The sequence below is a fragment of the Ammodytes marinus genome (assembly GCF_949987685.1).
Source record: "Ammodytes marinus genome assembly, chromosome: 6".
Lineage (NCBI taxonomy): Eukaryota > Metazoa > Chordata > Actinopteri > Uranoscopiformes > Ammodytidae > Ammodytes > Ammodytes marinus.
This window is the reverse complement of record NC_137235.1, coordinates 4,349,468-4,365,963: the sequence shown is the minus strand read 5'-3', so window position 1 is coordinate 4,365,963 and position 16,496 is coordinate 4,349,468. Positions and strand designations below refer to the sequence as shown.

Here is a 16,496-nt window from a genome sequence, read left to right as displayed (position 1 = left end):
TGATTAGCCCAAGTAACTGTCCAATAGAAAGGGTTCTAATCCGTAGGGAAGCTGTTCAGGAGGTGTCCTTTTGACCTCCCTAAAGCAGGAGCTAAATTACCCTTGAATTAACTCAAGGGGTCAAAAGCGAAAGCATATCCTGGCTAGATTTGGGTCACAAGTCTGATGGGAATACAAAAGCCTCCGCAGCACATTCTGCATCATCCTCTTCATCTTCCTCTGGGATATTCTCAGGCTCCCATGTAAAAACGTCAGAGTTATTGTCTGTGTATGAACCAGATCGGCTCCTGGTCTCTTCAATATCGCAGGGGCCCAAACTATCTTCTCTTGACACTACTATCTGCTCTGTGCTGAACTCTGCTGCATTCTCTTCTACACTATATGCTCCCTGGTTCTCCGAGACTTCGTTGTTTGGAATATCAACTCTGCTTTCAGTAGAAGTTTGTGGATCCTGAGAATTCCACGGACAAACATCTGCTGCAGTGCTTTCTTGTTTTTTGACAACTTCAGGTTCTTCTGTGTCCCATGGACAAACGTCGGCCAGAGTGCTTTCCTGCTTTTTGAGGACTTTTTGTTCTTCAATCTCCCAAGGACACACGTCTGCCTTAGAACTATCCTGCTTTTTGAGAACTTTAGGTTCTGTAGTGTCCCATGGACAAACATCTGCTGCAGTGCTTTCTTGTTTTTTGACAACTTCAGGTTCTTCTGTGTCCCATGGACAAACGTCGGCCTTAGTGCTCTCCTGTTTTTTGAGGACTTTTGGTTCTTCAACCTCCCATGGACAAACATTTTCCTTGGAATTTTCTCTTAATTGTTGCTTCTCAGGAGCTCTTGATACTTCCTTTTTGACTGCCCCTGCTTCCTCTGTATCCCACGGACACACATCTACCTTACAACTTTCTTGTTTTTTGAGAACTTTCGGCTCTTCAATCTCCCAAGGACATACGTCTGCCTTTGAACTATCCTGCTTTTTGAGAACTTTAGGTTCTGAGGTGTCCCATGGACAAACATTTTCATTGGAATTTTCCTGTATTTGTGGCATCCCTGAGGCTCTTGATACTTCCGTTTTGACTGTCCCTTCTTCATTTGTATCCCAAGGACATACATCTACCTTCAAACTTTCTTGTTTTTTGAGAACTTTCGGCTCTTCCGTCTCCCACGGACACACATCTACCTTACAACTTTCTTGTCTTTTGAGAACTTTCGGCTCTTCAACCTCCCATGGACAAACATTTTCCTTGGACTTTTCTTGTAATTGTTGCTTCTCAGGAGCTCTTGATACTTCCTTTTTGACTGCCCCTGCTTCCTCTGAATCCCACGGACAGACATCTGTGGGAACTGTGTCTTGCCTGATATGACTCTCTGATTTTTGTTGGTTCTGTTGTTTCTCTGACTCTGCTTCACCACTATCCCAAGGACAAACCTCTGCCACTGTTTCAAGACCTTGTGAAACCATTTTGGTGACTGCAGGTTTTTCAGGGGTCTCACTTTCCCAGGGACAAACGTTTACGTTGACATCTTTTTGTGATTCTTCAGGTTTGTCTTGGTGTCCTGTCTCCCAGGGACAAACATCTACCTTGACGGTGATTTGTGATTTAGAATCTGTTTTTCTTGCCTCTGTGTTCCCCTCTTCCCATGGACAAATGTTTTCCAAGTCTTTAGGGGGATCTGGGAACTCCCATGGACAACTTTCTGTTGATTTGATCACTTGTCTACCCAAATTTGGGGCAGTTGATTTATCATGGTACTGCTGCTCAGTACTTAACATTTCTTTTGATCCACCTGGTTGTGCAACTACCAGTCCAAGGGGCACGGCCAACTTTAATTTGTTTTCCACAGGATTGAGGTTTTCATATACAACTTCAGGCTGAACATCCCTAGGACAAACATTAACATATTCACTCTCTTCCTTTTTTGGAGGTTGGAGATTTCCTGCAGTCTCCCAAGGACATATATTTGATGTCAGTTCCAAAGACTGTTGTGTCTGTGAATCTTTGGACACGTTAGTATGACAAATTACGGGAATATCCTGTGTTTCCCAAGGACACAGAGTACCACGTTCAGATCCTTGTCTTCTCACAGTCCCTTGCTCTTGAGATTCCCATGGACACACGTTAGATGGTTCAGCTACCTCCGATTCCCAAGGGCAGACGTCTGCTTTTACGCTCTGTTGCTTCTTTAGTCCATCCTGCAAAGTACCAGCTACTTCCCATGGACACATATCTGCATGGGACACATTACGGATTGGTGTAAATAGATTACTGCCTCTTCTGTGAGTGGAAGGAGTTCTACAGCTACTGACAGTATCCCGAGAACTTGTACTACTACGTTTGCTGTTTTGCCTGGATAAAAACACGTTTTCATAATTGCCGTCTTTTTGCATGTCATCATTGTCCCAAGGGTGAACTGCAGATTTAACAATCACAAGCCTTCTTGGGCTTCTGTCCGAAGAATCCGCAGAAGACAATCTAATGGCATTCTGCTTGACAAGGCATGGTTTTGCGTCTGTTGTTGTCATACTTCTTAGATGCAATGCCTTCTTTTCTAGGCTTGGACGTCTACTCGATGACCCTGATTTTTGGGTTGCAGAAGATGCCGAAGAAGAACTTTCCTGACTTTTTTGTGAAACAGTATCCTCTTTGTTTGTATTTCTGTCCTTACTTGCCTTGCTTCCTTCCTCCATGCTTCCAATAGCTGATTTCACCGAGAGCCACTTATTGGCAGTTGTGCGGAAGGAGAAGACACGTTTATCAGGTAAAAGCTTCGGTCTGGGCGAGGCTGGTGCACTTGCAGATACAGGGGCCTGCAGCTTGGGTGAATCAGTTACACTTTGCATTTGTATTTCCTTATCTTCTTCTGAAGGACTCTTTTCTACAGATGGTACATGGTCCCAGGGACAGATAAGCACCTCTGTAGATTTAGGCTGTGCGTCGTCGATATCCTGTGAGTTTGCGTAGGTGACATGCTTCTGGTTCTTGTCCACTGATTGTTCTGGTTTCACCTCCCAAGGACAGACCTCCGCCTTGTCAAACGACTCTGATTGGAGAGCACTCCTGGTCTGGTCACAAATGGAAATGTTCTGTGCAGACCTTGCTATCATTGTGCTGGCTCTGTTAACCTTGGCTATGTTCTCCATAGAACGGGCGGTAGTTGAGGTTAAACTCAAGGACTTATGGAGCTTGATGTGATCCGGATGCAGGAGGTTGGTATCGATTGTCAGATTCAGGGCACTGGCTGACTTGCCGACCCCGAGTGGAATATCTAAGGAGTCCGTCTCAGATTGCCGCGAGTATCTCTGCACAGCGTTGGCCTTTAACATGGAGTCATGCAGAGAAGGGTCTCTTTCCTGGACATAGTGATGATCACTTTGGGATTTGCGCAAAGTTGCTGATGGTGTTTTTATTGAACTTTTGTAACTGAGACAGACTGATACTGCATCTGGGGCCTGATAGTGCGTCGAGGGCCTAAAATAATCAGATTGAATCACAGTATTACTTTGAAGGGATCCATCTTTCTCCTCCTTCCTGAAAGAGTCAGATTGGTTCACACTTTTACTGTGAAGGGACCCGTCTTTCTCATCGCGACTGCACTGCCGGCTCATGGATTCTGGGATCTCGGCAAGGCGTCTTATAATGGATCTCCCCAACGTACAACGAGAACTTCGCTTCTTTGACAGATGAGGGTTCTTTGCGGCCATCATCTTGGTCTTGTTGACTTCTAACTGGGCATATAACTTCTTCAGTTCATCCTGGTGCATATGAAGAAGGGAGGGAATTGATGAAGGGAATGAAGAAATGGTTGAAATGATTGAGGAGAGGAAAAATATGGAGAGTAACAAGTCAGAGGAAAGGTAAAAGACACGTTAACATTTAAGAAATTTAGGATAAGATAAAAGGATAAAGAGTTGAGAGGTTATATAGTACAACATACATCTGTTAATTCTGCTATTGATTGCTTTTAATTTTAGTTTATGATTTGAAATTATAATACATTTAAGATCTGTTTAATTGAGTTCACATGTTGCCATAACTTGAAATTAAGGGACATTTATTTTCCTTATTTAAATGTGATCATTGGAATTTCTTCCTCCATGTTTTGAAAATGATGTCCCAATGCAAAGTGATAACATCGTTCTAAAGGGGCAAGAGAGTTTACCCGGAAGTCTTCGGGGTCCACACCGGGCTCGCTCCAAGCAGAGTGAAAGCTGCTGTTGAGGTACGAGCCTGAGCGTCGCATGTCCACTTCATCCTCATACACCTCTGCTGCAATCTCCTCTCTCCTCCCAGGGTTAGACACATAGAGAAACTGTGGGACAAAAACAGGCATAACATTCATATGTGAACAGTTTTGCATACATGTGTAGTCATGCAGATTATTTAATAGTTTGTGGGTCTGTTCAACACTGGAGTCGGCAGTTTTAAAATTTTCCAGGTCTAGAAATATCCTGGCAGAAGACTTTCTGATTGGTAAGACATTGGAAAATGTAAACAAGAAATGGACATGCCACTTATATGCAGGGCATCGCAGACTTTGAAATATTGCTAGTGGAATTTTTAACCTTTTACTAGACACTGATCTACTGTGGCACAAACCCCTTCTACTCCTTTATCTGGAATTACTTTTTATATTTGTGGACTTCATACAGCATATTCTGGGACCAGTTGTTTTGGTCCAAACCAGAATATGATTGCAGCATTTACAACTGCACGACTGAACCACACAAGGGTTAGATTTAAATACACTAAATGCAGCACTAGTGAGAGCACCCTAAAGAGATCGACATTACATCAATCTCTCTTTAATACTTTATTAATCCCTTGACCCCAAAAGACATTCACTTTAGCACAAAATGATGGTGATTTGAGTACCTTAGGGATGAAGAGCAGGGCCAGTGTCACAGTGATGGTCACGTGGGTGTGTGTGAAGGAGAGCAGCAACATCCAATCAGGATGCAGAGAGGAAAATGTGAACCTGAGGGAGAGAAAAACCATGTCAATTTAGTTCACTGTGGGATATACAAAATAATGCGAAGTAAAGTACTTTAGAGGTTCATTTGACAGAGACTACGATACACCCTGGTCAGGTATCTTAATAATAATAATAATAATCATTATTCTATCTTTTTTTTATCGCATTTCAAAACACTTAGACAAATGTACAGTGTTTAAAATCCTTAAAAGACTGTGAATTTGCCATGAACATTACTAGGGTCTTGTATAGGAATTAAAAAAAATAAAAAATTAACCTTTATTTATACAGGTAAATCCCATTGAGACCGAAGACTCTTTTGCAAGGGAGACCTGTTTTCCTTTCCCACGTTACCATTCACACACACATTCATACACCGACAGCAGGCTAACTATCGACATTCACACGAGGCAAGGTGGGTGAAGTGTCTTGCCCAAGGACACAACAACTATGACACAGGTGGCAGGGCGGGGATCGAACCTCCAACCCTTTGATCATCAGCCGACCCGCTCTACCAACTGAGCCACAGTCGCCCCAATATTCATCAGGTTTACTAGGAATTATTGGGTTGAATGAGGGTTGATGAGTAACAGTTATACTGCGTATGCCAGTTTAAAGAGTATGCCTTCAGAGGTTCATTTGACAGGGTTCAGACAGAGTCGAGCTTGCTGTTATACCGGAACAGGTGGAACATGGTGGAGAGAAGCAGCTCGTTGTGGATTGCGATGCCCATGTAGCGAGGCTCATGGAAGGCCGAGGGTACCGGGCGGACCGCGGACCACAGAGAGCTGCCCCAGCACAGGAACAGAAGCTCAGCTGGGGGCAGAGGAACCAAAGCAGAGAGGATTGATAACTTAAAGGCAAGGAAAGGAAAGTTTATTTATATAGCACAATTCCATACAATACCATTCAAAGTGTTTAACAGGGGCAAGATTAAAATACACAATACACATTAGAAAAGCGAGATTTAAAGTAAATAGTCCAGATCTTCAGGAAAAAGCTATCTAGGATAGTTTGATGTTTTTATTTTTAAAGGTTGATCCTTGTTTCACACAGTCTCTGACTCTGTAAACGGGCATGTTTCTAGCTACGTTGGGCCCCTTTTATTTACATACCAATTTACAGCGCCTAGGCTGTGTAATAACACAATTTTTTTTATTCAGCGCACACAAAAAGTATGGACGGGTAGCATTTCATCAGTAGATAATCAATGATTTTGAGAAAAAGTGATTTTGACAACATGCATTCGCCAGAATCGCTGCATTCCACATTTATGAGCTGAATATCTTTGAAGTTTGACAATAAGTTTCAAGTTTAAAAGAAATTGGTTTATCCATTATATTATTTAAACATACCAATACTTTACATACTGTACATATAACACTTTAATAACAAATGGATCTATCAGCTCAGTATACAGTATCTCACAAAAGTGAGTACACCCCTCACATTCCTGCAAATATTTCATTATATCTTTTCATGGGACAACACTGAAGAAATTACACTTTGATACAATGTAAAGTAGTCGGTGTACAGCCTGTATAACTGTGTAAATTTACTGTCCGCTCAAAATAACTCAACACACATCCATTAATGTCTAAAGTGCTGGCAACTAAAGTGAGTACACCCCTAAGTGAAAATGTCCAAATTGGGCCCAAAGTGTCTATATTGTGTGTTTATCAGCAGCCACTCACCCACAGCCATCATGTAGTCCCAGCGGTCCAGGTAACACAGGTTGAAGCCCTGGCCGTCCGATGTGCTGGTCGTGACGTACAGCGGGATGTTCCTGTCGCGGTTCTGCAGGACGCCGACTGTCCAGGCGCACAGGAACCAGCTCACCGTCATCAGCATCACACCCAGGATCCGCAGCAGGTGGAGGCTGGACATGTAGGGCACCCGCTGGGCCGTGCGCGAGAGGAACACCTTCAGCACCCTGTACAGAGGTGGGAACCCATCAATGTTTGACTGCTGGAGGTTTAAGGACCTTAAAGTGAGACTATTTACCTCTTGCTATAAACATTATAGTTAGAAAATGGCGCATGAAGTTTCCCATTTCTGGCACACAGTGAAAACACTGTTACCAGTAAAAGTCCTGCAATTAAAATGTTCCTTTAGCCAAATCGTCACATTGAAGAACCTGCAACCATCAAATGTTTCTAGAGGAAAATATATCAATCACTCAGTCAACCCACCTGTACATCTTCAGTGTGACTGTGCCGTAGACGATGGAGAAGCCGAACATTCGGACCCAGCGGAGCAGAATACACCTGAACGTACTTGGCTTGAAGTACATGATGAAGACCTGCAGAGACACAGATTATACTGAGTTTAATTGCATTGTTTCTGATTATATGTTAAAAAAAAAATTAAAAAATATAGGCTATAATATTATCACTATTGCCTACTATTTCTTGCTTTACTACTGCATACAGGTACCACTCTAACTATAATATATTATTTTCTCTGAAAAAAAAAACGTGCTACTATTAACACTTATTATGGGTGTCATAGTACGGACTGTGACGTCCATTGACCCATTGAGGAAAATGGCTATTTGTGATATCGGGCTATATAAATGCAACAGATTTGAACTGATTTAATTAAACGACTTACTCCTAATTTATATGAACAAGCACGTATGACACAAGACAGAATAAAACTGCCTGTTTTTACACATGACACAGTCTGTTGTGAATACTTCATGTTGTGTCTTAGCCTCTGCTTGCTATGTAACCACAGAGTGCATGACTGTAATCCAGGAATTAAAGGTCATTCGGCCGTGAGTCCGTCACTTGGGATAAGAGCATCAGCTAAAGCCTAAAATGTGAATGCAAATTTCACATCATTGTGTTCGAACCGCTCATAAAAAAGGGTAAACTGCTCAGAATAAATACGTATAGAACCAGGGACAATGTGCAGGAAAGCATACAGAAAAAGGGAAAACGATTGTATATTTATTTATCTTTGATAAGCAGAAATAGCCTGAACTCAAGGCAAGATTGGGGTCTCAGTGTTATAGAGAGTAATCGAGTATTCTAATTGGCCAATCTGAAGCTAAGCTGAGAAAACACCAGTTCTATGTTTGTTTTTAATTACAACAACACTGTCGGTTCATGTACATGAGGCTAAGCCTTCGGTGATTACTCATGGATTTTATATCTTCTGCTGTAGGTCCAGGTTTTTTCCTAGCTGTACAATCAATAACTGAAACATTTCTTGAGCACTCTTAGGGTTTTTCTGAGCTCCTGCGCCAGTGTCCAGGGTCACACCAGTTTGTAAACGCCGCCATACTGAGAAATACAGAGAGAGTTTTTTTGTGGAGCTGACAAGCTTAATCAACTTTGTGTCAACTTGTTTTGCTATGGCTTGAAAGTTAGTGACATTAATTTTTATGAAAAAGTTACGCGCTGTAGCTTTAACTTCATTTGATGTTCTTGAGCTTCATCACTCAGACAGGCTATATATTTGTAGATGAAATGGTGACCCCCCCCCCCCCCACACACACACACACACACACACACACACACACACACACACACACACACACACACACACACACACACACGCAGACACACACACACACATACACACACACACACACTGACCCCTCACTGAGATGAGAGGGGGAACTCTGACATTTTGTTTTAAGAACTACAGTCGGATACGTGAGCGGCAGTTTACCTTTGAATCTCGACCAAAAAAAACTCTTCCCTTGTTCATGGCTCCTAAAACCCCAAATACTCATTTCCTGACTAACATTTAAACTATAAAACTGCTTGAATCCCATTGAAATATAGTATATCCTTATGTACCTTTATCTTACAATGTTATAACGTCATCCTCAATAAATCCTTTCCCTTTTCATTGTATAGTTTGCTTACAACTGTGACACGCACTTTTTGATATATATATATTTGTTTTTATTTCTACTTTAATAGATAGAAAGATAAATAGTTTGCTTTTAAAAAAATGTCAGGTACTTTTTTAGCTACATGACAATTGAAATCCTGAAATCCCAAAAAGAAAACAATATATATATTACTGTAGATGTTTGATGGTAGAACTTCAAGTTATAACAAAATTTTAAAAAGTCAGAAGCAGAGCTGACGCAAAGTTAAATATTAGCAACACATAATAATAACACAATGCAATCCAACAGCAGCTACACATTAGCATAAACTGAACAACACTAAGATAGAGTTGACTTCAGGGCTGTTGTGTCAAACTGCATTTGACCTGAATGTACCCAATAATCAATACTAATACTAAACCTAAAAATATCCTGATTCAGGCTGAGGAATTAGGATTGTTCCTGTAGCTGGCAAGAGTGAGAAAATCAAACCCAGACCTCAAAAATTGAGAGAGACAGAATAGGTGTATTTCGCCAACGTTACAGCCTTCTTATTTTATGTTTCAATCTGAAATCTGTTAATTTATCACTGCAAAAAAAACTCCAAACAAACAAACGGTGAATATATGACGTTGCAAGACAAAATCTCAGCGCATACTGTGATGTCACACACTAAGACCTCTGCTTTTCCTGTCCCACCGAATACAGGAACAAAAAGTTTTCAAAAATCTCCACTTTCGACAGAAGTTTCAAAAAGCTCTAGTTTAAGCATCTGGTTGCGATGTTTGCATGTGAACAAAAAGCCAAATCAGACAGAAAAAGCTACGGCTAACCCTAACCCTAACCCTAACCATTACCCTTACGCTAACCCTAACCCTAACCCTAACCCTAACCATTACCCTTACGCTAACCCTAACCCTATCCATTACCCTTACGCTAACCCGTGTGCACATGGACAGGGCATTGGCCTAACCATAACCACAACCCCAAGTTGATTAACCCTAATCTAAAACAAAGAATCAATGTTTTACCAATTGTCCCCAATTGCACAAACCGTGCAACGTTTCCAATCAACTGCTTTTAAGTCTGGTGTGAGTCCCCGAAAGTCACATAAGTCAGAAACACACACACACACACACACACACACACTGAATGTCAGCCGTGACAGCTCTCATCGACTGACACCTCCATATTGATGGATAAAAAAGTCACAACTGACTTGCGTTCACAGCTCCTTAAAGCTGGGGTGGAGGATTTGGGGAGAAAATGGCAGTTGGCATAGAGATTCGAATTCAAATACCTTAACCACTCCACTTGTTCTCTTTGGTCCCACCCCTATGGTCCCTCCCTGACACGCTCTACTACACCAACAACGTTGTGCCAAAGTGAAAGGACAGTCCCAACAGCCAATAAGAACAGAGAATCAGAGCCTTGCTCTGATTGGTCAAAGTGTACAGCTCATGTTAACTTTGACCAATCAGAAATCATACACCTCAGCTTTAATTGGTAAAATGAATCTAAAGATCAATTGATAATCGTTATGAAAACTGTCGCCCACTCACTCACCCGCCCATCTCATTTCCACCACTTCCCCCCCCCCCCCAACACACACACACACGTATGCCCTCAACCGATTCACCCTCCCGACAAATGGTCCATTATGATATAATCCGCGGCGCTGTGCTTGTGCAGTGATCTGTAAAGAGCCCTTAATCTCGGTCAGACACTCACGGGGAAGTAGAGGAGCAGAGAGCCAAACAGGATGGTCTCCAGCAGCAGGAGGCCGGACGCCCGGATCCTCTGAGGGGGCACAGGGGGAGGAAGAAGGGTTAGAGAGAGAGGAGTAGAGCTGCAGCTTGAGAGGTTAAAAGACCACATTTATGTATCACGTTCAGTGCTTGAAGTGGGAAAAAAAGTGACAGTACTCTTTGCGTATGCTTTTTGACAGTTACTGTAAGCTTTTAGACACATCAATGCTTTATGGCGGGGTTTACCATGATAGCATTGCTAGGAGCTTTCAGTCACCTTCTATGAAGAGCAAAAGTATTTCATTCTTTAATTTTCTTAAGAGGTTAACAGACCATATTTGCGTATATTCATGTTAAAACCTATAAAGAATCTGTTATTCTGACCATCTTCCACAGCTTTTTTTTGGATTGGATCTTTTATTTCAGAAGTCCAAGACATGATATGTGGCTATATTTCCATTTTGTTATCCATAAACCAACGTTCCACACAATTTCAAATGCAGGGGCGTAGCACAAAACTCCAGGCTCCGGGGGGGCGTGCCCAAGTGTCGACTGTTCTGGCCCCTCCTTTCTTAACTGTGTTTGTCTTTCAATTATTTACAAACCTAAATGTAAACCTAAACCTACAAACTTACATATTTAAAGAGCTTCTGTATTTCTCAATTTACTACAATGAAAATTATATGAGTTTAATTATCTATTCAAAATATAAAATGATGTAACGTTGCTGATGAAGTTGATGCACTAAAAAGTTTAAAAAGAGAAAACATTTTGACTAAAAGTGAACTCAAATCCTTGAGTTGTTGTCGACTAAACTAAACCAAAACAATCAGGTAAAAACAACTCAAATGTGAACATTTCTTTTAAGATTAACACTAAATCTCAAAATGCTGCCAAATGACCCCTGTGCCTCACCTTGTTCCTGCGGTGCCCGTAGGCCACCAACATGCTGACAAAGATGAGAACCATAAAGACCCCCTGCACGGCCAGCACGCCCGCCCTGAGCAGCCAGGCCTCCTGCACCCAGCAGGGGGCGCCATCCTCACAGCTGCGGCAGCCCGGCCAGCACGGCAGACAGATGGGCATGTTCGGGTAACACACACCGCCACCGCCACCGCCACCGCCACCGCCACCGCCGTCACCTCTATCACTCTGGTTCACAGGACCGCCATCTGCTTCAACACCTTCGCACAGAGACGTGTGAAGAAGGCCTCATTAACATGTCACACCATCACACTACAGCTGAGTATTAGGGGAAATTTAAATACTTGAATGTCTCTAGATAGAAGAAAATGTAGGATTTGTAGTAGGATAGTAGTTTGAGCATTTATTCTATATCCTTGATATTAGTCAGGTTCCTCCACTTGTGAACTAGTATACACTTAAAAAAATAAAAATAAAAAATCACGATTTCACTAGTTCCACTGTTTCTGTTAACAAGTACGGTCCAAAAGGTCTCATAGTTAAAGTGACTGTGGAGATTTTGTTGATTCTAGCGCCCACTTTGGACAAAAGCGGTAGTGTTTAGCGCCTGCTAAAAATTTGAAAAAAGCTAGCAAGTCAATACGACACACTGCAATTGGGTGTTTTAGCCTCTTTATCTAGCGTCTTTGAGTGCCTAGGCAATAAAGCGCTATATAAAACCTATCAATTATTATTATTATTATTTATCTGGTGTGAAGAAAATGGAAGCCAATGTCGCAAATGAGAATATGGATCATTAAGCAGGAAAAAAATTATTCGACAATAAGTCGACTATATAGGCAAGATTCGACAAATTAAATTAAAATTAAAGTCTGACACACCCCCTAGTGTGTGGATGTTCGGCGCAGACTTACCTGATTCTAGAATGGGAATCTCTGGGTTGTAGAAACCGACTTTACATCGACAACAGTACTGACCCAGACGAAAACCTTGGCCTGGAACCGGTACACACTGAACACAGAGAAGAGAAAGATGTTCAGATCATTCTCATAAATATTGTTTGTTCTTGTCTGAATTAGTTTTAGATTGTCTGTTGTTTTCCTTTGAGTAATAACAACACTTAGAATAGAGCTTTCTAGTAAAGTGCTTATTTTATAAGTTTCTGATGGTTTGTAAATTAAATAAATAAAGCCGCCACACACACACACACACACACACACACACACACACACACACACACACACACTCTCTCTCTCTCTCTCTCTCTCTCTCTCTCTCTCTCTCTCTCTCTCTCTCTCTCTCTCTCTCTCTCTCTTGGATGGTCTGTGTGTAATCTAAGTTAAAAGCTAAATGGACACGTAATGCCTCGACTGAGAGCGTTATCCTTTTCTAGAGAATTCCTGTTTCCAACACACACACACACTGGCCTCACTAACATACACATACACACACTGGCCTCACTAACACACACACACACACACACACATACACACACTGGCCTCACAAACGTACACACCCCTTATCAGAAGCTCAAAGACCTAATGCCACGGCCTGAACATTAATGTGATATGGATTATACAGAGCGGTCAACTTAATGCTCCTCGCAGTCGCATCTACATTCTGCAGATTCAGTCATCTGTCACGTTCAGGTTGAAACTTTGATCACTTTAGAAAACGTAACGGCTTCATGGCTGAAATAAGCTGATATTTACAGCTGTTGGGGAAACATGAATAAAGCAGTTACTGAATTACTAGTCACAGCTAAGATAGGTAAAGGAGTATATAGGACAAGAGATATGCGATGGGCAGCAGAAAACGTTATTAGAAATTAACATAGCATATTGATAATAATAAAAAATGTAAACCTGAAGACCTATAGCTTTTTACTTTGGTTTTTAATTGAATATTATTTATTGACCTTAATTATATCTTCTCTTTAAATTGTTATAGATTATTATTGTATGTATGTTAATGATAGGTTTGTACTTTGTGAAGTTGCAATTTGGCCTATCCCCCTTTTTTCTAGAGGAATTACTTTTGTTGTTTTCATTTTGCTAAGACATGTGCCAGTTTTAAATGATAAATTACAGCTGTAAGTAAGTTGTGCTGAAATCCCCTCTATTATCTTTTTTCTCCACCGTCATATCAATTCCATCACAATCAGTAAACCTTTTGTTTAAGCCTCTTTTAAAAAAAATAAGAATAATTTCTCATCAAAATGAGAGCATTTTTGTTGTAGACACGTGCAAGTAAAAAAAACCCTGTCTGAAACCCCCACGGTCCAGATAGGGGTATTGTGAAACATCAGACCTGTATCAGATTTAGAACCCAATATGAAAATGGAACACATTAGAATTGGAAAAGATCAGGTTACATATGACTTGTTCTCTTCACACTTTCATTAAAATAACACATTTGAGTTACAAATGAGTACTGGGACACTTACTGCCTGCAATCTGAACACAGCCTAGATTCTAGATTCAAGAAGTGTATTCGTCATATGCACAACAATTACAGCAGCAGTCATTGGCTAGGCAATTCTTAATCCTCCAGCCCTTATATTAGGCCAGGTAGGAGGGTAAAATGGGACAATGTGGATTTGTTGAATTTTAGGACTGTTTCTTCTCTTGTGTTTCAGACCTCTGTGATGGCGCTACACACAAGCGGAAGTATGTCACCGGGGCTGGGTTCTGGATTAGCGCCATAATCCATCAGATCATCCTGCAGCCCGCCACCCAGCGCAGCCATCTTTAAATAGACGGCTGAGATGAGACGTAGGGAGGATTGGGGTGTACAGACAGACAGACAGACAGACAGACAGACAGACAGACAGACAGACAGACAGGAGGCAGGGAAAAGGGAATCTGACACTAAACGAGACAGTGAGGCAGGGGGAGATGGGGCAGTAGGTGTGATGAAAGCTTGAGCAAAGGATAAAAGCCAAAAAACAATGAAGTAATGAGTACAAAGAGAAAGAGCTTAAACCATTTTCAGAGGTCGCAAACAGTTGAGAGTGTGTTTTTTGGATGTAGCCTAAATGAAAGTCCCAAACAGGAGTTAGACAGCTTGTACAGCTTTTTCTACAGTTTATATTGTGTGTGCAAGTTGTGGTGTACCTCCACTGTTGATGTCTTCAAAACATTATGGGACGTTTGCATGGTGGAACATGAGTGGGAGAGGACTGACTTGGAGGGATGGTAGGATGGCCTAGATGAAAGGGGTCAGACCAGAGACCAGTAACCATGAGGTCTCTGGTTGGATCCCCGGCACCAGACAGGAGGGTGTTAGGTGTCAAACTAGTAGTGGCTGGTATTACGTCTACGGTGCCTATCATCTCTACCATTGTGTCCTTGAGCAAGACTCATAACCCCAAACTGCTCCAGGGGCGCTGTACTATGGCTGACCCTGCACTCAGACCACCTCTGGAGTGTGGTAACTTGAGAGGGGATATGCGGAAAGACACATTTCAATGTGACCATTGACTAATAAATGAACTTAACTTCTGCAGAATGTTCATTATTAGTTCATCCTTAATTTGACAATGTTAAGATATAAACACAAAAAAACACAAAATAAAATGATTTAGTTAGCTTCTCCCATTGTATCACTTTGTTTACCTCCATAGTCGTGCGGTTACACTCGTGAGTATCAGCGAACCAGCCGTCGCCTGTCGCACACTGGTCCAGGTCGATGTTTTGAATGTTGACGTCCACACGAATCACACCTCTGACACAGAGAGGGAGGGAGGGAGGGAGGAAGGGAGGGGCAAGGGAAGAATCATTTCACAAGTAAAAATCCCGTTTATTCTATCCTTCAGCTCGTCATTTTGTCTCTAGAAACCTGCATGGCATTAACAAGTGTATTCTCTTTCTCATGCTATATCTATCTAACTCTCTTGTATTAACAAATAATGTCAAACACAATTTAAAAATCAACATTATCATAACAGAAAAACGGACATTGGGAAGGATTTTTACCATTTTAGGCGCATAAACATTCACCCCTCTGTCGCTCTCTGCATGTAGAATGTTCCAACAATGTATCAGTGCTAAAGATGTGTTCAATACTAATCCAACTTTCGATCCTCTTTTGATTCAAACACATTTTATTAAATGCCAAAGTCATGCTGGAGAGAAGGTCACAGTAGGGCCAGCACAGAAGCAAGAGGGCAGGTGAAATATAAATAGTGCTGCTGTCATCAAAGCTTTTTATCCATTCCAGGGGCTTAGAATAAAAGGGGAAGGGAGTATTTCTGAGATGTTAAGCTGGTTTTGAATATGTTTCACTGGCAGTGAAGGCAAGATGATTTTAATCTATTATGAACATCAACAAGTAATCTTTAACATTGTTTATCTGTAACATAGTTTACTTGCAATAACCACATCAGCATGAGACTGATCAGGTCCAATCCTGAACTATGATAAAGCGCGTTTATATTGTACGCTCAAGAGTATATTGGCTCCGGTCTCCATGCAGTGGTCGCAGGTTCAAATCCGCCCTGGGGATCTTTACTGCAGGCTCTCTCTGTCTCCCCATTTCAACCATGTACTATCTAATAAAGCTTGAAAATGCCCAAAAAATAATCTTAAAAAAAAAGAGTGTGACAACCTCAGGCAACTTGCACCAAACAAGTCATTGTTAACAAGTCTATGCTGTTTCATTCGGCACATAAAGGACAACAGTTGACCACTTGAGCGGCAGAGACTCTGAATGACTGGAATTTTTTCTCTCCTGCTATAGACAACATGTGCTTTGGGAAAAGTCAGATTAGACAAGAAGTGTTCACATCTCCACAGAAATGAATAATTGTCACTCTCTCTCTCTCTCTCTCTCTCTCTCTCTCTCTCTCAACTGACAGTATGGTGCCAAGTCTCTGTTGTGCTCAAAGGTGCAGTGTGCAAAAATTTGTGTTTTGGAAAAACCTATTGGTCAGAAGCTATGCTGACTTTCTTGGACAAGAAACTAGTTACTATGATAGTAACTATGGCATCATCCACCACTGCCTC

The 16,496-nt window shown here is 41.5% G+C and overlaps 1 protein-coding gene across 1 annotated transcript in view; it reads right to left on the bottom strand.

The window, feature by feature from the left end:
* Positions 1–154: 154 nt before the first annotated feature.
* Positions 155–16,496, bottom strand: part of gpr179 (G protein-coupled receptor 179) — a gene marked incomplete at both ends in the record, with an annotated part of 18,145 nt that continues 1,803 nt past the window's right edge. Inside the window, 10 exons of the mRNA XM_080029893.1 lie at positions 155–3,748; positions 4,156–4,305; positions 4,869–4,971; positions 5,646–5,784; positions 6,663–6,901; positions 7,161–7,270; positions 10,550–10,618; positions 11,482–11,738; positions 12,405–12,501; positions 15,108–15,216. Of these exons, the coding sequence (XP_079886019.1) occupies positions 155–3,748; positions 4,156–4,305; positions 4,869–4,971; positions 5,646–5,784; positions 6,663–6,901; positions 7,161–7,270; positions 10,550–10,618; positions 11,482–11,738; positions 12,405–12,501; positions 15,108–15,216 (4,867 nt within the window). The remainder of the gene's footprint in view (positions 3,749–4,155; positions 4,306–4,868; positions 4,972–5,645; positions 5,785–6,662; positions 6,902–7,160; positions 7,271–10,549; positions 10,619–11,481; positions 11,739–12,404; positions 12,502–15,107; positions 15,217–16,496) is intronic.